This window comes from Bubalus bubalis, chromosome 19 (genome assembly GCF_019923935.1).
Source record: "Bubalus bubalis isolate 160015118507 breed Murrah chromosome 19, NDDB_SH_1, whole genome shotgun sequence".
NCBI classification, from domain to species: domain Eukaryota; kingdom Metazoa; phylum Chordata; class Mammalia; order Artiodactyla; family Bovidae; genus Bubalus; species Bubalus bubalis.
Genome location: NC_059175.1, coordinates 56,276,100 through 56,296,821, shown reverse-complemented (window position 1 = coordinate 56,296,821; position 20,722 = coordinate 56,276,100). Strand labels below are relative to the sequence as shown.

General features: G+C 43.7%; 1 protein-coding gene across 4 annotated transcripts in view; it reads right to left on the bottom strand.

Annotated features, from left to right (window-relative positions):
- MYO10 (myosin X) overlaps positions 1-20,722 on the bottom strand; it is a 258,403-nt gene that overhangs the window by 31,912 nt on the left and 205,769 nt on the right. For all 4 annotated transcript variants that reach the window (XM_006072954.3, XM_006072953.3, XM_025270684.2 and 1 more), the window contains 5 exons: positions 10,275-10,399; positions 10,068-10,182; positions 2,741-2,847; positions 1,681-1,914; positions 597-642 (listed from right to left, as the gene is read on the bottom strand). In XM_006072954.3, coding sequence (XP_006073016.2) covers positions 597-642; positions 1,681-1,914; positions 2,741-2,847; positions 10,068-10,182; positions 10,275-10,399 — 627 coding nt within the window. The remainder of the gene's footprint in view (positions 1-596; positions 643-1,680; positions 1,915-2,740; positions 2,848-10,067; positions 10,183-10,274; positions 10,400-20,722) is intronic.

Below are 20,722 nucleotides of genomic sequence, written 5' to 3'. Positions count from 1 at the left end.
ACACACACACACCAGGGAAGTACGCACACAGGTGTAAGACCATGTAAATGACACACCATGAACCTACAGAGAGAAGCTTCAGAAGAAACCTACCCTTGCAGAAACTTATCTTGGATTTGCAGCCTCCAGAACTGTGACGCACTGGATTTCTTTTGTTTAGTTCCCTCCGGGCTGCGGCACTATATGTTATAGACTGAGCACATCAGTACCGTGGCGCTACCGGTTTAGAGCCGGCATGCTTTTGTGATTGGCACAAAAATCTTAGACATTCACACATTTTTACCCAACTGTAATGGGTTAGAAATGGCAGCAGAAACATCTCCTCTAAAATCCTTCTTCCTGTGTCTTTAGTTTTGAATCCTTCTCCCTATATCATTATTTTAGTTTCTAATCCCTGGGGCAAAGTGTCAGTCAAAGTGTTAGTCACTCAGTTGAGTTGGACTCTCTGTGACCCCATGGACTGCAGCCCGCCAGGCTCCTCTGTCCATGGGATTCTCCAGGTAAGAATGCTGGAGTGGGTTGCCATTTCCTTCTCCAAAAGTGTCAGTGGAGGGAAGGTAAGAGACAAGATGCCATGTGGTCATGGCGTTTTTCACCTGTTGGGCGCGGAGCTCTGCTTCTCTTCGTTCCCTCTCTTTTTCTCTAAAAATAGTCAAGAAAAAAGACAGTGAAAATAAATGAAAGCAATGAAAAAAAAATCTGAGAACCACTTTTCAGAAAGCCAAGGTTTTTTCCCCAAGATTATTGTTTAAAAAACAAGTCACAACACTAAGCTTCTGGCACAATCTGCTGATGCACAAGCTACAAATGCTTGCTCAGCAGTTGAGGGGCACACTTTAGTAGCATGCTTGAAAAGTCAATAAAAATCCACATAAAACAAATATTCAAATGGTTTCCAGAGGAACATAGATTACTGTGATCCCATCTCCTAGTTTTCCACATTGTTGTATCTGCACCAACCCTATTCACATAGACATCTCAAAACGAGCACTAACTGGGCTTCCGTGGTGGTCTAGTGGTTAAGAATCTGCCTGCCAATGCAGGGGACTTGGGTTTGAACCCTGGACTTGGGTTCGATTCCTGGTCCAGGAAGATTCCACATGGTGCAGAGCAACTAAGCACGTCTGCCATAACTATTAAAGCCTGTGAGCCTAGAGTTGCGCCCACCATAAGAGAAATCAGAAGCCCACACACTGAAGAGTAGCCCTGCTCTCTGCAACTAGAGAAAGCCTGAAGGTGGCAATGAAGACCCAGCTCAGCAATAAACAAATCTTTAAAAAAAAAAAAAAAATAGCCATAATTAAGTTAATGATCCCTCCCAAACCCTTAAATCAAGCTAAACTCACCGTTAACGGCTACAAGAATGGCATCTACCATTACTAGGAGCTAAGAGTGAACTTTTTAACAAAAGCTTTGCTAAAGACGACTTAAAAGGCATGAAGGATGAACGGGGTGTCTTCCTTGGGCAACATAGACAACTATTCTTTGCATGAATAAAAATATGCACAAAACTGGGTCTTCAGTGGTGCCAAGTAATTTTATCTGACCCACCAAGAGGTACTGTTTCCAACAGCAGGTTCAGCAGCATGCTCTGGGAATTATGGCCTCAAGGCTGGATCCAGGGCATAAAAACTCCAAAGGTGTCCTGTCTTGTTTCATGCAAATAAGGGAAGTCCGTACCTTTCCTCCTCCTCCCGTTTCCTCTTTTCTTCCTCTTCCCGTTTCCTCTTTTCCTCCTCTGCCCGTTTCTCCGCCAGCAGCTGTCTGTAAACTCTTCTGGCAATCTGACCTCGGAGTTGCTTCTGGAAAACCACAGCTGCTTTTTTCAGGTGCAAAAATCTCCTCCTCAAGAGGAAGGCCCTGTAGTTCTTCTGTATGATCACTACACAAGCAAGGACCTTCTTGTATTGCTTTCTGAAAAATGAGAACGAAAACAGCATAACAGCATCGCTGAGGACGGAATGAGGCCACGAGCTCTTCACAGGAGTTTATGTTAATGTTACACGACAAGAGAGCAGATCTCATTTGGGGCTGATCCACTCATTATGGGACTCATTACAGGGAGCCAATGAGCAGGCCCCTGTGGGCAAAACAGAAGAAAAACAAAAGAATAATAACAGAACTCAAGCAAGAAGCCTATCATCATATTGGCTAAATAAACACATCACTCCTAATAACTGACTTTGCAAAGTCCTGGCAGGAAGTGAGGCTGTAAACAGAACCAAGGGATGTGATACTTTCTGCCGTTCTTAGGAGCAAAAGGGAAAAGGATTCACCACCGCAGGATGGCTTTTATGTTTGAGAAAATGTAATGTATGATGATGAGATGATGACCGGTAGACCAGCCCACTGGTCTAGGGATACACAAGAAAGTACCTGTCTCATTGGGCAAACCCGGGAGAAGGAGCCGCTGTGGACCCCATGGGTCGACACCAAGGTAAACAGGCGAGCTGCCTGTGGCTTCAGTATATGGCCCCAAGGAACTAGGGAAACTATTTAAATATCTCACCCGGTGCCCTCCAGTGACGCTACTGCTCTGAGACATCACGAGCCCCTGTTCCCACTTCCTGCCCACGTCAAGCTAACTGGCATCACCAATTAGGAGCATTGCTCTGGCCCTCTCCTTAGTCTGGTCCTGATAAGAAACCATCTGGGTCTATTTTAGATGAAAGCATATAATAGCCTGCACCATCAGGTGAAACATACTAGACACACCCCCTCCCCTCTGCACACTTCTTACCTCGCCAAGTAGCCCAAGACATGGGCCCGGATCACCATGGCCGCCCGCGTCACCTCCTCTTCCCGGCGCTTCTCCAACTTCTGCTCCAAGGACTCACGAAGGAAGACCTGCCCAGGAGGGAGTGACATGTCACAACCGCAGAATGTGGCAGGTATAGGGAAGGCCTCTCAGAGTCAGAGATTGCTTTGGGTGGGTAGGGGGGTGGGGGTAAGGCTTTTTTTCTTTCTCCGATTTTTGCTCCAAACACAAAAAGCAATGCTGCCCAGCAGAGGGAATCTCAGATTCCTAGTGGGGAAAGGATTTTTTTAATATCCCATCTGTCAAAGACTAAGACTTTTGTAAAATGTAGTCAAAAATATATTACCAGAAAGAAAAAAAAACTAAAGAATATTTAACATAGAAGTCTTACTTTTTTGTTTATTATTAGTTCAACAGGCATAAGATGACTGTGAAATTGCCACTGAAGTTTATAAACACTTATCTAATCGTGGGCCAGGGCAAACAGTTCAGGGACCAGCACTAGTCGACACCAAGTAACAAAAGACATGAAAAGACTCCCTAACGAAAGAAACGGAGGGGGAGAATAACCAAAACATTTGTAAAACGTTATTTGTCATCACGTGGAAAGTCTCTCTTCATGCTGTCAAGTGATTACAATCAAGCTCCTTGGCCTCAAAAATAAAGCAAATTAAAAAATTGACATTTAAGAGTGTAATTCTGTAAACTGTTTGAAATGAGCACTGAATCATTGACGTTACAGCCACCATAAGACAATCAGAATCAGGACTAAACAGATGGTAGCTATCTGTTGGCCTGTTTCTGGCTATGGGCACTTCAATACTAAGCTTGTCATTTACATAAAATAAGTGTGTCTGGTAACTGGCATTTGTATCAGAATCCCTAATATTTGAAAAAGTATGAAAATAAAAGACCCTCCCCTCAATCATGGCAGGGCGTCCCTGGAGGCTCAGACAGTGAAGAATCCACTGGCAATGGAGAAGACCCAGGTTCCATCCCTAAGCTGGTAAGATCTCCTGGAGAAGAGAATGGCTACCCACTCTAGTATTCTTGCCTGGAGAATACCATGGACAAAGGAGCCTGGCAGGCTAAAGTCCATGGGGTCACATAGAGTTGGATACGACTGAGAGACTAACACTTTCACTTTTCAATCACAGGAGCTTTTAATTTTGTAGTTTCCAATGTGATGCATACCTAAGAAGTTTTGAATTATTACCTAAAAAAACTAATCCCAAATACTGGCCAGGGGTTAAATGACACACTCCCTCATTCATGATTTCTTGACTTATGCTCCTGTGACTCATTCTGGCCTACGATGATGCATCATGTCCCCTGATGGCACATTCTTCCAGACTTTCTGCTCTGTTTCTTCCAAGACATTTGAACAAAAAAGCAAATAAAGAATTCTACCACCATGTGACTCACAGAAACCTTACCTACTCCTGCTGTGGATTTTTGAACATGTGTAAAACTCTCCCACAATACCTCTCCCAAAAAACCTTTTCATACAATGCTCTTCCGACAATTGCAAGTAATATGCTCCACTGATGCATAAAGAGACTGCAAGGTTAGTAAAAAAAAAAAAAAAAAAGTAAAAAGCAGAAGCTACAAGCATAAACTGTATTTGTTTGATAATGATAAAAAGTTTCCAGAAATATGAATCTCTACCAAAACCATGGGTCAGCAGCAGTTTTCACCAAGACTGGACTTCAAAGAAATATTTAAACTTCTCTTTGAGATGACTCTTATACATTAAGGAGCTTACTCAAATTCTTCTGCTTACTGATTAAAAGAAAAAGTAATAAAGTCTTTTTTTTTTTTTTAACATTTGCCATTTACTTTTTTTTCTTTGGCAGAGCTGTGTGGCATGGCATTCCAGATCAAGAGCCAAGCCTGCACCCCTTACAGTGGACATGAAGCTGTAACTGCTGGACCCCCATGGAATTACTAAAGTTAACTCTTGATGAAGAGTGATGATGGTGGTGGCGACATAATAAAACAAAAGCATTAATTCCAAAGAGCCATATATTTATCACATGAACAAACAGGAAGCTTTATGAAGGAAAAAGATGCTTGCTTCTTAGAAGGAAGACTATGACAAACCTAGACAGTGTATTAAAAAGCAAAGACATCACCTTGGTGACAAAGGTCTGTATAGTCAAAGCTCTGGTGCTTCCAGTAGTCAAGTAGGGATGTGAGAAAGAAAGAAAGTGAAAGTCACTCAGTCGTGTCTGACTGTTTGCAACCCCATGAAATTCTCCAGGCCAGCATACTGGAGTGGGTAGCCTATCCCATTTCCAGTGGATCTTCGTGATCCAGGAATCGAACTAGGGTCTCCTGCATTGCAGGCGGATTCTTTACCAACTGAGCTATCAGGGAACCCCAGGAATGTGAAGGTTGGACCATAAAGAAGGCTGATGCTTTCGAACTGTGGTGCCAGAGAAGACTCCTGAGAGTCCCTTGGACTCAAGGAGAGCAAAGCAGTCAATCCTAAAGGGAATCAATCCTGAATACTCATTGGAAGGACTGATTCTGAAGCTGAAGCTCCAATACTTTGGCCATCTAATGTGAAGAGCCAACTCATTGTAAAAGACCCTGATGCTGGGAAAGACTGAAGGCAGGAGGAGAAGGCGGCAGCAGAAGTTGAGATGGTAGCATCACTGACCATGGACGTGAACTTGGGCAAACTCTGGGAGACAGTGAGGAACAGGGAGGTCTGGGATGCGGCAGTCCATGGGGTTAAGAGGGTCGGACATGACTTAGTGACTGAACAACAACAATATGAAGGGAAAAGCGTTTTACACTGTATCAGAAGTCTAAAGACTCTCTTGACTGGATCACAATCAGAGAAATACCTGTTTTAGTTTCATGCCCATCAAAGAGAGCTCTCTGCTCTGCCCATTAGACTTACATCCGCATCTTTATCTAGATCCTCTTTCCATAATGGAAAACAGAGCAAAATGCTTTAGAGACCTGACTCGGCTTCATTAAGAACATCTACCCTGAATTTACGCAGTGACACGTGGGAATTGATGCCAGTTCTTCCAGCCCAGGGTGTCTTTTGCCACATCACCATGTTCCCAGGACACAGCCAAGATAAAGTTAGCAGGATCCAGCTGCTGTGAGTGGAGGTCCTTGTCGGGAATCATCAAACAGCCTAGGAAAGGTCAACACCCACGCAGGGGGCTGCTCGGCCAACCTTGACTCACTACCCAATATGAATATTTTCCTGTGGCTCTTTTTTTAAAAAAAAAAACAAACAAAACTTTCTTTAGATAGCTTAAGAGCCTATGGATTATTCTCTTAAACAGGTCTTTTTAGAACACCTCTTGCAGACTTCATTGCCACAGAAGAAGTAAGGTCTGACAGTGTAGCCCAGGTGACCGGAAAAGTGAAACGTGCTCGAGTTACAGGGCAGAGGGAAAAGTCTAAGCCAGGCAAAAAAAAAAAAGAGGGGAGCAGCTGTCCACCTCTGCCTCCCTAAACTCAGCTTCTCAGGAGGGACACACATCACATCTCCTGCTCGGGCTGCTCCGGGGGCTCAGCCAGCCTCCCGTCTTCTTTAGGGGTGCTTCCCCAGCAGATACGAATCCTTGCCTTCCAACAACTAGATGTGTTTTTTAAGCCTGTGAATTCAGTCCTGGTGCCATGTTTGATTTTCTGACTATAGCGCTGCCCACAGTTCCCTCTACCGTGTAAGTGTCGACAGAAACTTCTTATCCAGAAGATCTGGATGCTCCTTAGTGGTTTACGGGTTTAAATGCAAAGACCTCTGGCAGTAGCACAGAAACACTGCTAGCATATAATTAAGTCAAAAGTTGGTCAAGGTCAAAGCTATTTAGCGGATACAATTTAAATGCTCTCCATGTTTACATTTACTTCCTAATATTTACATGAAATGATAAGCTTCCATTCTACTGCCAATGTGTCACCAGTTAAAATTTAACTCCTCTTTAAAGACTTCCTTTTCTTGAATACTTTTCTGATCGTTTCAATTCACAGTGAGCTCTCTCCTGGAGCTGTGTCCTCATTCCTTAAAGAGATCACACTATAATTTATTAGTTGTATTGGAAAAAACTCTGATGCTGGGAAAGACTGGGGGCAGGGGACGACATGGTTGGATAGCATCATCAACTCAATGGACATGAGTTTGAGCAAACTCTGGGAGACAGTGCAGGTCAGGGAAGCCTGGAGTGCTGCAGTCCATGGGGTCGCAGAGTCGGACACGACTGAGCAACTGAATAATAATAATGCAGTGACATCTCCCAGCAAATAAGTAAACCAGGGGTAATGCTTTTATGTCTCTATATCCCTGTGCAACACCCAGTTCTAAGTTGTGCTGGGGTCTGACTTCCATTTGTAAATGAAGTTGGATTGGTTTTGTGGTGCTCATTGCTCAGAAAAGTGACTATTAGCTTGGTAAGTCAATGATCTTTGATATTATTCCAATATGCAAGGAAGTGAGATAGGAGGAAGGTATACTATAGAGAATGTAATATATTATAGAGAATTTAAGATTGCAGGGAATCTTCCTGACTCAGGGATTGAAACTAGGTCTCCTGCATTGCAGGCAGATTCTTTACCAACTGAGCTATGAGGGAAGCCATGACAGAGGAGGGGGCTTAATCCAATTTAGGGGTGAGTTTTGATGCAGGGAGAGATGAAGCACATCAAAAAGGATTCCCAGAGAAAGACAAATACCATGTGACGCCGCTTACATGTGGAATCCACACTATGTCACAAATCAATGGATCTACAAAACAGAAGCAAACTCATGGACACAGAGAATATACTGGGGGCTGCCAAGGGGGAGCAGGTGGGAGAGGGGTGGATTGGGAGTTTGGCATGGACAGATGCAAACTACTATAGGATGGATAAACAACAAAGTCCTACCGTATAGTGCAGGGAACTCTATTCAATATCCTGTGATAAACCATGATGGAAAAGAATATGGAGAAGCAGGTATATATGTGTATAACTGAGTCACTTTGCTGTACAGCAGAATTAACACAACACTGTAAATCAACTATACTTCAATTTAAAAAAGAAAAAAAAAAAAGGATTCCCATCAGTCTGCATCCAAGCAGAGTTGAAGGATAGACTGGCTAAAACAAGGAGAGGGGAGAGTTCCCAGTAGAGAGACCTTCAAACCTGCGAGGACACACACCCCAAGGGACCCCAAACGCCCCAGTGAGTTACACCCTTGCTTAATCCGACTGGGGTGGGTGGAATCTGACTTTCTCCTAGGACGTGGCACAGGTGAAGGGGTATCCCTCTTGCGAGTGTGTTACATTATATATAAAACTCCACCAAGCTTCTCCTGCTGGCCCTGAAGAAGCAGGTGGGCCCAGGGTGAGAACACCAGTGGGTGTTTTCCTGAGACTGAACATATAACAAGCTCGTGTCATTCCCTAATGGGGTGTGTGTGTGTGTGTGTTTTGATTTAAGCACTTAACTGACGCTGACTGAGCTCCTACTATGTGCACTGTGTAGTACCGTGTGCATGTACTACATGGGGTAAGAAACTGGGTGGGAAACTCTAGAAGCTGAGAGTAATTTCAGGGTAGCAGCCTGCAGGAAAAGAGAGACCTGGGAAAGACTGAGAGCAGGAGAAGGGAACAACAGAGGATGAGATGGTTGGATGGCATCACTGATTCAATGGCCATGAGTTTGAGCAAACTCTGGGAGATAGTAAAGGACAGGGAAGCCTGGTGGGCTAGAGTCCATGGGGTTGCAAAGAATCAGACATGACTGAGTGACTGAACAACAACAACAGTCCTACAACCACAAAGAACTCAATTCTAGAGCCACATGAGCTGGGAAGAGGATGACAAGCTCTGGAAGCGAATGCAGCCCTAGCTGACAGCCTGAGACCCAGAGAGAGGACCAGCTACGCTGTGCCTGGAGCCCTGACCCACAGATACTAGGAGATCACCGCCTCGTGCTGTGAAAGCTGCTAAGTTCATGGCTGATTGTTACACAGCAAGAGATAACTAACACAATACTTCTGCATGCTATTTCTACCCTAATAGATGCGCATGTACTAAGTCACCTCCAGTTGATGCCTAAATACCTGTCATTAATTTCACATCAGTGTTACAGACTGAATGTCTAGCACCCCTTTGCCCCCAATTCATATGCTGCAGCCCTAACTGCCAGTGTGATGCTATTTGAAAGTCGGGCCTTTAGGAAGTAATTTCATTTAGGATGGTGAGCTCCCATGATGGAAAGAAGGAAGACAGACCAGAACTCACTCTCCACCGTTTGAGGACATAATAAGAAGGCAGCTGACGGTAAAGAAAGAAGGAGCCCTTTGCTAGAACCTGACCACGTAGGCACCCTGATCGCAGATTCCAGCCTCCAGAACTTTGTGAAATAAACGTTTGTGTTTAAGCCACGCGGTGGTATTTTATTAGAGCGGCTCTAAGATGAAGATAGTCAAACTGCAAGATACCTGTCTCTCTTTCCCTCTTCTTCCTCTCTTTTTTTTATACAAAGAAACTCCTAGGTTAAAAACATAATCTGAGCAGCGACTTTAAAATACTTCTCTGACCCTACACCGCTGCTTGCAGGGTCAGAAGATGAGGTTCGAGGAATACCTCCAACTCTGAGGACATCCATACACTCAAAGGCCAGGCCCCAGCTGCCTGCATTTCTGCCTCTCCTGTGTGGTAAAACACTGGAGGTGGGAGGGGAGACAAGGCTGGAACCCACATGGGGGTTTTGGCCATTTCTGATACTGGGAGAAAAGGTTGCACTGCCCATTTTATGGCTAATTTTTGCAATCGAGGCCAGACCACTCACCACTTAGCTCAGGGGTAAAGGCCTCATACCTGCATGTGTAAAGAATGGATTTCACCTTGGCTTTTGGGACTGGACTTTGGGCAACCTACATGATTTCAGACGATTTCTGGTCTCCCACAGAACAGCTCCCGTGGTGCGCAGGGAACGCGCAGTGTTATGACAACGCAAAGTTAGAGGGTCTGGTGCCTCACTTCTTAGATGCTGGAGGCTGCCCAGCTCTTTTCTGGCACTGAGTTGCCTATCAGCCAACATCTGTTGACTGACTGAATGAAAATATACACAGGACCTGATGCTTCAATGGGTCCCCAAGAACAGAGTCCCCAGAGAGTCAAGGACTTCAAATAAAAGGTTAATGGTGGAAGGACAAAGAGTGTTGGCCAGCGTGATACCATGATACCATCTTCCCAATGCTGAAAAACAATTGGTTAGCAGTCATCACAGGACACTGAACTCAAACATCTCTCCGGGGGTTGACGGGCCAGCCATTCGCTCTCTGAAATCTTACCTTCGTCTTCCCCAGCTGCCACTCACTGTTGGAGGCGTCATAGAGCTGCAGCAGGGCCGTGCACTTGCCCCTGATGTCCTCAGGCAGCGCCACGTTCCTCATCAGCACCTTATACCTGCAACGTGAGAACGCCCAGCATCACCTCGGGCTACAACCCTTTCCCCAATCTCTTTGAAAAGAAAGAGGGTCTCTGCAACTCCATCTTGCCTTTTGTAAAAGTCCTGGAAGGGTCTCCGGACAGCATAGCCAGCTTTCCGGATCCTGACCGTCTCCAGCATCCCCGAGTACCGCAGCTGGTTGACCACAACTGCCTGGTCAAACTGGTCGGGCATCTAAAATGTGCAAAGAGGTGAGAAGATAAGGTTATTAACAAGACCACCCACACCACAGCTGTACACACGTACACTTTAGGCCTACACAAATACATAGAAGAGAAAATGAACTCATCCCGTGTACCTATAGACTTGTCATAATAGCCAGCACTATCAACCCTGACCCATCCTTAGCCCACGTACTCTTTGTTCCTGGATGTTTTGGGGCAACAAGTCCCAGACAGCACACCTTCTCATTTGTAAACATATCAGTATCATTTTTTTTTAAACTTTTTTTTTTTGGACCACACTGTGTGGCATGCAGGATCTTAGTTCCCCAAATGCGGATCAAACCTGTGCCCCTGCAGTGGAATCACAGAGTCCTAACAACTGGACCACCAGGGAAGTCCCCCCATCAGTATCACTTTTAAATAGAACTACAACACTGTTATGAGTCTTCCCTGTGGCTCAGATGGGAAAGAATCTACCTGCAGTGCAGAGACCAGGGTTCAATCCCTGGGTCAGGAAGATCCCCTGGAGAAGGAAATGACTACCCACTCCAGTATTCTTGCCTGGGGAATCCCCATGGACAGAGGGGCCTGGTGGGCCACAGTCCATGGGGTTGCAAACAGTCAGACATGACTAAAAGACTAACCCTTCGATCACTTTTTATCACAATACTATTATATTTAAAAGATATCAATAATTTCTTGATATTAATATCCAGGTTCAAATTTCTGATTATTTTATGATATCATAACCAAACCACCATTTTTAATTCTACATTTTCCAAAGAAGCTCAAGTGTCATACATTTGTCACTTTGTTTTAATACTTCAATTTCCAGGCATTTTTTTAGCTGAAGAATGCAGTGAAGTGACCCAGGGAGGACTAGGGGAAGAGTTAGGGGCTAGAGAGGAAAAGGAGAGATTGTAAGTGGAGAAAATTCTCAACTTCTAGTCAAACACGCTGTTTATCACACTCCATACTATGATCACTAAATATATTAATCCCGGAACATACAAATGAAAGACAGAGGAAATCAGACCAAGACTTAACATTCTGAACCGCATTCTCAGATCTGCTCAGTTGCCAAACAAACTGGCATTGCTGACAGGACAATGGTCTTTCAGGGAAAAGCCCCAAAGTAGGCCATTTCCCATTCACAGCTTTTTGAGCAGTGATTTGTTTTTTAATCCAGACACCCCATTTCCTTTAATTAACTTGTATTTTGTTATCTTATAGAACTGTGTATAAGATGACTGAAAAATAGTGCCATAGGACTCAAAGGTGTTGTTAAAAAGTGCAAAGACACAAAGTGGCTTAAATTCGTGAGCTTTAAAAACACAGCCAGTTATTAGCACAAAATCAGGCTGAAAGGCACGTTATCCTGTTCGCTTTCCAAACTAGCAAAACATAAATCTGAAGAATGCTCTGCAAATCTCTGCAGCGTTTGATGGAAAAGTTGCTGTCCCATGCAGCAGAATTACCTCTCTCGTATTTAATTTCTCCTAAAACACTGTAGTCAAACTGTCTCTACTCAGCAGTATTCTACCCGAATCTAGCCAACAAACTAGGGCAAATACCCAAAGAATTGTGGTTCACTGCTTTCTAGTCTTAATTATTTCAAATATTCTTAGACAAGAAAGAATAGAATAAAAGCATGAAAAAATTAGCCTTGGTTACTCCTCTACTTAATCTTTGGATTAAAAAAATGGAGAGGTGCAACAGTTCTGAAGGTATGTGGTTAAAAGTTCTTAAATTTATTTGGGGATATAATCTGAATCCACAATGACCACCAGAGAGCTAACATAAAACAAACACTGAATAAGACATCAGGCTTAGTTAACTATTAAATTCATAGTCAGAGAAATCTACAAATTTCATGTTTAATCATTTGATGCTTCGAGACTTGTCCAATTTTAAAAAAATCTCTCTAAACTTTCACCATTCCTCACCCATACTGTTTTTCCCTTGCTCCTTTTCTTCCGATCTCTACTTAACAAAGTCCATACAACTCCTTAGTTTGATACTAGTTATTAAAACGCTGAAAAATACTACTCATCGGATACCCCTATCCATAAAGTTCAGCCGCACTTACCATCTTCCAGTCCCTCCAAGGAACATTCCACATTCAGTTTCGCTCTCAGGCCAAAATTCATATGGAGAACAACTGCCACACTGACCTTTTCGCCACAGCTAAAGACACTGAACAATAATGAACACCATTCCTGTGCTTTAAAAAGTGCTCGGTCGCCATGACAACCCCTTCCATTCTCGGGCTAATTAGAGTGGTGTGGTTGTAGGGTTTCATAGAGCCCAGGGAGGGGAGGGCGGGAGGCAGCCACCAGGAGTGGCCACTCTTTCCAGGCTCCCATTGTGCCTGTGCTTCTGCCCCTTCACAGAAATTTAACCAGGGGAAGGCGGATCTCTGGGCAGATTGTCACCCTGGGCAACTCACAGGGCCATCGTGAGGGGAGCAGACCTCTATTTCCATTGGTGGGTCTCTTCTGAGTTTTAACTTCCTTTTCTTTCTGGTTCAAAGATGATACAGCTAGTGGGGGTGGGGGACAAGTCACAACTCAAAGGCATGTGTCCTTTTAAAACTTTCCTCACGGCGTCCAGTCCACACTGGTAACTAGTTGTCCTGAACTGGAGGGCCCCCCTTCAAAGACTCCCTGCAGTGTCCTAACTGGGAAGTTTTGCAGGCCAAAAGCTAAGGAAGATTTGGGAAATAACAGCCATGAACTAGGGTAATTAAAGTCCCAGGAGATCCATTTACCAAATATTAAATGAATAAACACCTACTAGGCATCAAGGTTTTGTGATTCATGCTTGGGGAGAAGTCATGAAATACACGTGCTAGATTCTTGTGTGTCTTAAACCAACAGCCCTCACCAGAGTAGTGCATTCATTATAACCAATGAACCCACAGGATACATCCTACTCACCCTGAGCCCACAGCTGACGTCAGGGTTCACTCGGGTGTTTACATTCTGTGAGTTTTGATGAGTGTGTAATGACACGTGTCCATCATCAAAGCCTCACACACAGTGGTTTTGCTGCCCAGAAAACCTGTGCTTCATCTACTCACCTCTACCTCTCCCCAACCCCTGGCAACCACTCATATTTTTACTGTCTCCACAGTTATTTTAAGAGCAGTTTTAGGTTCACAGCAAAATTGAGAGGAAAGTAGAGAATCCCTTATACCTTCTGCCCTTCACTTGCATAGCCTCACAGGCTGATTCTGTCTCCAGTGACCCTGGAATTTAGGAGGGTGACAGGTATGCCAGACGTCAGTGCTTATATAGTAGACAACCTAATATCAAACTTCATCTATCCACCGACAGATGAATGGACAAAGAAGTTGTGGTATATATACACTGTGGAATACTGCTCAGCCATAAAAGGAAGGCACTTGACTCAGTTCTAATAAGGTGGATGCCTATTATACAGAGTGAAGTAAGTCAGAAAGAGAAAGACAAATATCGTATATTAGTGCATATGGAATCTAGAAAGATGGTACTGATGAGCCTATTGCAGGGCAGCAATGGAGACGCAGACATAGAGAACAGACTTTTGGACACAGTGGGGGAAGGAGAGGGTGGGACAAATGGAAAGAGTAGCATTGGAACATACACATTACCATATGCAACATTAGACAGCCAGGGGGAATTTGCTGCATGATGCAGGGAGGTCAAATCTGGTGCTCAGTGACAACCCAGAAGGGTGGGAAGGGGTGGGAAGCAGCAGCTTCAAGAGGGAGGGGACATATACATATACCTATGGCTGATTCATGCTGATACATGACAGAAACCGACACAATATTGTAAAGCAACTGTCCTCCAATTCAAAGTGAATTTAAAAACACATTGAAAATTAAAATCGTGTTCCTTGGGAATACAGAAGAAAGAAAAGTACCGAGATGGTACAGGCAGAACATGAATTTGAATTAAGATCCCACAAGTCAGAGTCTGGACCCTCACATCTACAACTCAGTCCCGTGGGGATGGGACATTCTACACAGAGAGCAGAGCTCACACCAAAAAGGCGGAGAGGGAACCTGCGCTGACAGTGGACACGGCACTCAAGTCTGAAGCCCCTGCTTCCAGGTTCAGGGGCTGCCGGCCGGGGTCAGACCTGGGCTGTGGATGGACCTCCCCACCCCTCCCCCTTCGGTTGGTAGTGGCAAAACTGGAAACCAGACCAGAGGAATGGCCAGGTATACGCTGATACCATGCCCATCATGAAATGTTATGTGCCCATTAAAAAATAAGCACAAATTAAAAATGCCCCAGTAGGGACTTCCCTGGAGATCCAGTGGTTAGGACTCTGCTTTCACTGATGAGGGCGTGGGTTCAATCCCTGATCGGAAACTGTGATCCCACAAGCTGAGTGGTATGGTAAAAAAAAAATTAACAAATTAAATAAGCAATAAATATTAGATACAAATAGTATATAAAATGATTAAATAACATATAAATGGGCTTCCCTGGTGGCTCAGCTGGTAAAGAATCTACCTGCAGTACAGGAGACCTGGGTTCAATCCCGGGGTTGGGAAGATCCCCTGGAGAAGGGAAAGGCTACCCACTCCAGTATTCTGGCCTGGAGAATTCCATGGACTGTATAGTCCATGGGGTTGCAAAGAGTCAGACATGACTGAATGACTTTCACGTCACATAGAAATAAGTATTAAATGTATTTTTAAATACCCCAGTTAACTCTCAAGCCTTTTGTAAGGTGAGAAAAACAAGATGCAGAGAAATATGTATGAGAATCTCATTACTGTAAAACAAACAGTAGTCCCATCAAACATCACACCTGTTCTATGTATGCACGTGTGTGTGAATATACACATCTAGATACACAATGTGCAGAAAAGGGTAGGAGGAGACATGCCAGGCTGTTGTGGAGTGGGGGGCACTATTCTGGGTGGTGGGAAGAAGAGACAGCTAAGAAAACAGGGGGGAAATCAGATGGCACTAAAAGAAGGAAATAATCACATACATACCACATGAGAAATTTCTGTTTGGCTGTATATCTTTGAAGACACTTGAAAAAATTTTTTTACAAAGTAAAAGAAAAAATCAGGTACAGAAGGGATTCTAGAGGTCCTTCATGGAGTAAGGTGGAAATGGGGGCAGAGAAGCATGGAGAACAGGGGAGAAGAGGCTGGAAGGGTACTTTAAAGTGGAAGCAACCCAAATGTCCATCAACTGATGAGCAGCTGAAAATGTGCTTCGTATCCATAACATGGAATATAATCAGCCATAAACATGAAGTGTCGCTACCTGCTATAACATGGAGGAGCCTTGAGAACACTACACTAAGTGAAAGCAGCCAGTCATATACAAGACCACATGTTCCAGGATTCCATTCATGTGACATGTCCAGGACAGGAAATCTACAGGGACAGGAAGTACAGTGGTGGCCGCTCAGGGCCAAAGAGACAGGGGGGCAGCAGCTGACAGGTAAGAGGACTTCTCTTTAAGCTAATGAAAATGCTTTAAGCGTCGGGGGTGAGGGTTGCACAGATTTGTGAATATGTGAAAAACGACTGAACGGTACGCTCTAAATGAGTCAATTGTATGCTATGTGATTTACAGCTTAATAAAGCTTAGAAAAAAGGTATTGTAAAAGCCAGACTGACACAGAGGCATTTAAAACGGACAAAAAGAGATGGATGCAAGAGAAAATTTACATTCTGGAGACAGGACTAAATACATTTAGCTTCAGGTAATTTAATTCTACAAACAAAACAAAAAATAGAACCTTTCCCCTTACAATCTGAAAAAATAAGATTTCATAATGCCTCAATAAAACAAGTGATGGATAACAGAGCATGCTAAGCCCTCCACAAAAATCAATTATGGGTCAAGGCAAGCTTTGGTAGCTAAATGTCTACATAAAGGGCAACAGAAGTGCTGGCAGACAGGGACACAGGACAGGGGAGGTGTTTTACAACAAAAAAGAAAAACGCATCTACGTGCTGATGAATACGATTACCCTGAATATTACCTAGCCTTCCATAATTCCAAAAAGACTGCAGAGAGACAGTAAGAAGTTGACAGTGGGACTTGGAAATAGTCACCTGTCCATAGTAAGGGGATGCTCAATCTGTGCTTATTTAATTAACGAAAATAGGAGTTAATTATCTGTGGACCCTGGAAGTTCTAATGCTTTTCAGTGTTTGAGACCTCACGGATCTGAGACGTCCTAGATTTGAAACCAAGGAGCTCTGAGAAGGGCCCAGGGAGAGGGGGTGGGAACGCAGCCTGCCACACAGAGGCAGGGGTGTGTGTGTGTGTGTGTCTGGGACCAGCCAGGACTGCAGTAGAAGGCATCCCCTCTCCTCTGATGGGAAAAGTCACACACACATACATACACACACGCACACACACACTGATTAAGCATTACATAGACCAGAAAGGAGGGTGTATGTGTATCTGTCTGGGTCCAGCCAGGACTGCAGTAGAAGGTATTCTCTCTCCTCTGATGGGACCAGTCACATACACACACACACACACACACACACAGACTGATTAAGCATTACATAGACCAGAAACCAAGTGCGGGGGGTGGAAATCCACACACACACACGTATTAAGCACTACATAGACCAGAAACCAAGTTGGGGGTGGTGGGGAAATCCAGTCCTCCTGCTAAGGTGAGACCCTCTCCACGCCTTGGAGTCTCCTGAAGAGAAGACCCCCTAAGGGGAGAGAACAAGCTGGACAAGGACATAGGGCTGGCACAGAACCAACTCTTATTTCATCTGCTGGCATCCACTGTCATGTAATATCACTTAACATGGATCTATGAGACCAATTGTTTAAAAATTTGCTATGAGGGGAGAAAACTATTCTCTCTAGAAGAAATGCTATGCGTTATCTGATTATACACTCATAAATTGATGACTATCCTAACTCACTGTGATTTACTTAAGCACACTGTGCCAAAGAGGAATTAGGCAAGATAAAATGGAAGATAAACACATGATTAAAAGGGAACAAAGAGTAGAAAATGCATCTCATTTGCCTTTTTGCCTTGGTTGACAGGAAGTTCAAACTTAATTTACTTCTCAACAGTAACTTTTGTTAACCAGGTAGTTTATTTTGCCTTAATTTTTGGATCAGGCTTCACAGATGTTAATCAACCGATTATCAGCTTCTTTAAGGAAGCTATGTTATTTTTATAGTCTAAAATAAGAACCATAAAAACATAATCTTAAAAACATTAATAATTTTTAAAAAGAATTCTATTATTCTACCCTCAAAGAACTACTGATGAGTATACACACAGGATTTCAAATGGTTTCTTAGAAGCCTTGCAGGAATCAAGTCCTCTTATTTGATACGCGGGAGATTCCCACAGCTATCCTTCAACTCATACAGCACTTGAACGCAGAAATCCGATGGGGTGGGTGTGATGAGTAGTAGTATTCCATCTTGCAGATGAGGAAACTGGAAGTGAGTAAGGCTAAAAGACTTGTTCAAACCAGTTTTAATATTTGCTTAAATCACACAAAGTTCAAAGTGCTTTGCATTCCTGAAAACTAGTATGTGAATCAAACTTGATTCAAACCATTTTTTCCAACTGATATGTTATAAAATTGGAGGCATATTTCCATAGGATACTATTCTCAAAGGAGTGAGCTAGAAACTTCTCTAGGGAAAAGAGTCCAGTGAAATCTAGGCAGAAAATGTGCCCTGGATTGTAGCACTTCCAGAAACTCTGGGTCTTCCGGGCACAGGAAGACAGTATCTAAAAATAGCAACACTGAGGAGGGGCCTTAGAAACAACCTGTCAGGTACAGACGTGATGTAAACGCGGGTGATCAAAGATTACAATTCTAAGGGCCATGACAATGTAAAGCAGAAACGGGTTCACTGCCCTGTGAGTTCAGTCAAATATCTATATATGGAAATAATGAGTGAACAGATGAAACCTTTTGGAAAATCTAATAGCAAATTCTGAGCAAATCCATCTTTGCTAACTGTTAACACAGACAATGAAAGACTGACTACACATTTCATTGCATCTGAGCCCCAGAGAAACGACAGAATTTAACTGTTCTTTGAGCCACTGGTGGCTGCAACTCCTCCCGCCTCTCCTCCCCGCTCCTTGGGTACCAGCTGCCCTGGACAGGGGCCGGAGAAGGGCTGACCCACAACAGGCACTCACTGAACCCCACCCCATGGCATGAGCCTGCCTGGGGCAACACGTTTCGTGCTGACTGTTCCTGCTTTCACAACAAATGCAACTTGATCATTCAAGCAGGTGCTTCTGAACGCAGGCTACAACTGATTTCCAGAATGAGTCCTTTTGTCCCTTTTAAGGAGATGCTTAATTTATTCAAAGTCTAAAAACTAACCACTTGATAGGATCACAATGTCTTAGAGATGAGGTAAAAGTAAATATTACTATTTTCATCAATCAAAAGTATTTATTAAGAATCTTCCATAGACTGGGGGCTTCCGTGGTGGCTCAGATGGTAAAGTGTCTGCCTGCAATGCGGGAGACCCGGGTTCAATCCCTGGGTTGGGAAGATCCCCTGGAGGAGGAAATGGCAACCCACTCCAGCACTCTTGCCTGGAAAACCCCATGGATGGAGGAGCCTGGTAGGCTACAGTCTATGTGGTCACAAAGAGTTGGACATGACTGAGCTATTTCACTTTCACTTTGCCATAGACTGAACAACCACAAGCTCTGGGATGCACCAGAGCAAATCAGTCCCTGCTTTGACCCAACAAATTCAGGCTTTCTTGGTTCCAATCTGCTTGGAATGCAACAGGGAGGTGAACCCTGGGTCTGGCACTATGAGTCCCCAGAACACAGAGTAAGCAGACATGGGATCTGAGCCTGATACCAACAGGTGTCTCATTGTCCTACTTTAGTAGCCTAATACATTTGTTTTTGACTTCATATTCCAGGGACGTCCCTGGTGGTCCAGTGGTTAAGAATCTGCCTGCCAATGCAGGAGACACAGGTTTGATCCCTGGTTCAGGAAGATCCCACATGTTGCCGGGCAACTAAGCCCGTTTTTCACAACTACTGAGCCTGGGCTCTAAAGCCCAAGAGCTGCAACTACTGAAGCCTGCGAGCAGCACTGAAGACCCAGAGCAGCCAAAAATCAATTAATTAAAAAAAAACTTTATATTCTCTGAAGACTTACCCCCAGAACAACACTGGTAGATTGAAACTGAGTGGTGTAACATTCTAAAACTAATAAGGAGTTCTATTTTTTTTACTGTGTTTTTTAATGGCTTCTGATTTGCTTCCTCGATGAAATATTGTCAACTTTATTTACGTACATGGCAGCTCTGCAGTGGAAGGACTTGTTACATAGTCCATATTATGGAGGATTAGTATCCAGCATCCCAAGAAATGTTAAGTTGATTCTTGCATAAAACCATTACATGACTCTTCATTTTGATAAGTAAACATTGTGGAGTAAAAGAGAGACACTAGTGTTATAGAGAGGACTTAATATATTAGGTATATTTGTGTTATGATCAGATCATGGGATATGGGCCTCCCTGGTGGCTCAGACAGTAAAGAATCCACCTGCCATTCAGGAGACCCAGGTTTGATACATGGGTCGGGAAGATCCCCTGGAGGAGGGCACAGCAACCCACTCCAGTATTCTTGCCTGGAGAATCCTGTGGACAGAGGAGCCTGGTGGGCTACAGTCCATGGGGTCACAAAGAGTCCAACAAGACTGAGCAATTAACACTTGCACTTTTTTCATGGGATATACCTTTACCCTAATTCAACTTTAAAAGCAAACAAATATTAAGAAGGCTGATAACTCTTCATCAACTTTAAGAAGTAAAAAAATTGCAGAAGGGTTTACCAAAAATTGATCACACTAATAAAATATCTTTCCTGGCCTTAGAGTGACTGAGTCTCCGTAAGACTCCTGTCCTCATATCTTACTAATTTAACAAAAAATTAAGATGTAAGACCTCTCAATCTTTATTTCCTGTTTCATTACATCAGATTCTCAAAACCAGTTAATAAATAGCAGACAAGGGTTTATCCTATCCTGCTTTTAAACGGTTTTCAAAAGCACAAGTTACTGAAGCTACAGTGTAAGTTCCCTGACCTTGAACAGGAAGTAAACAACAGCCAATTAAACTAGAGACAAAGATTCTTTGTCTCACCATCAGTCACTTCTCTCCCGGGCTGTTCAACATTCGAGGCAGTTGCTGCCACTTGTTAAGTTTTTTATTTTGAGAAAGAGGCAGAAACAAATTTCCCCTGGAGAAGAAGCAAGGCTACTCCCCTCCCAGGTGAGGAAAGGCAAGCATCTTGGTAACATGAGTGGCTGAAGCTGTCAGTC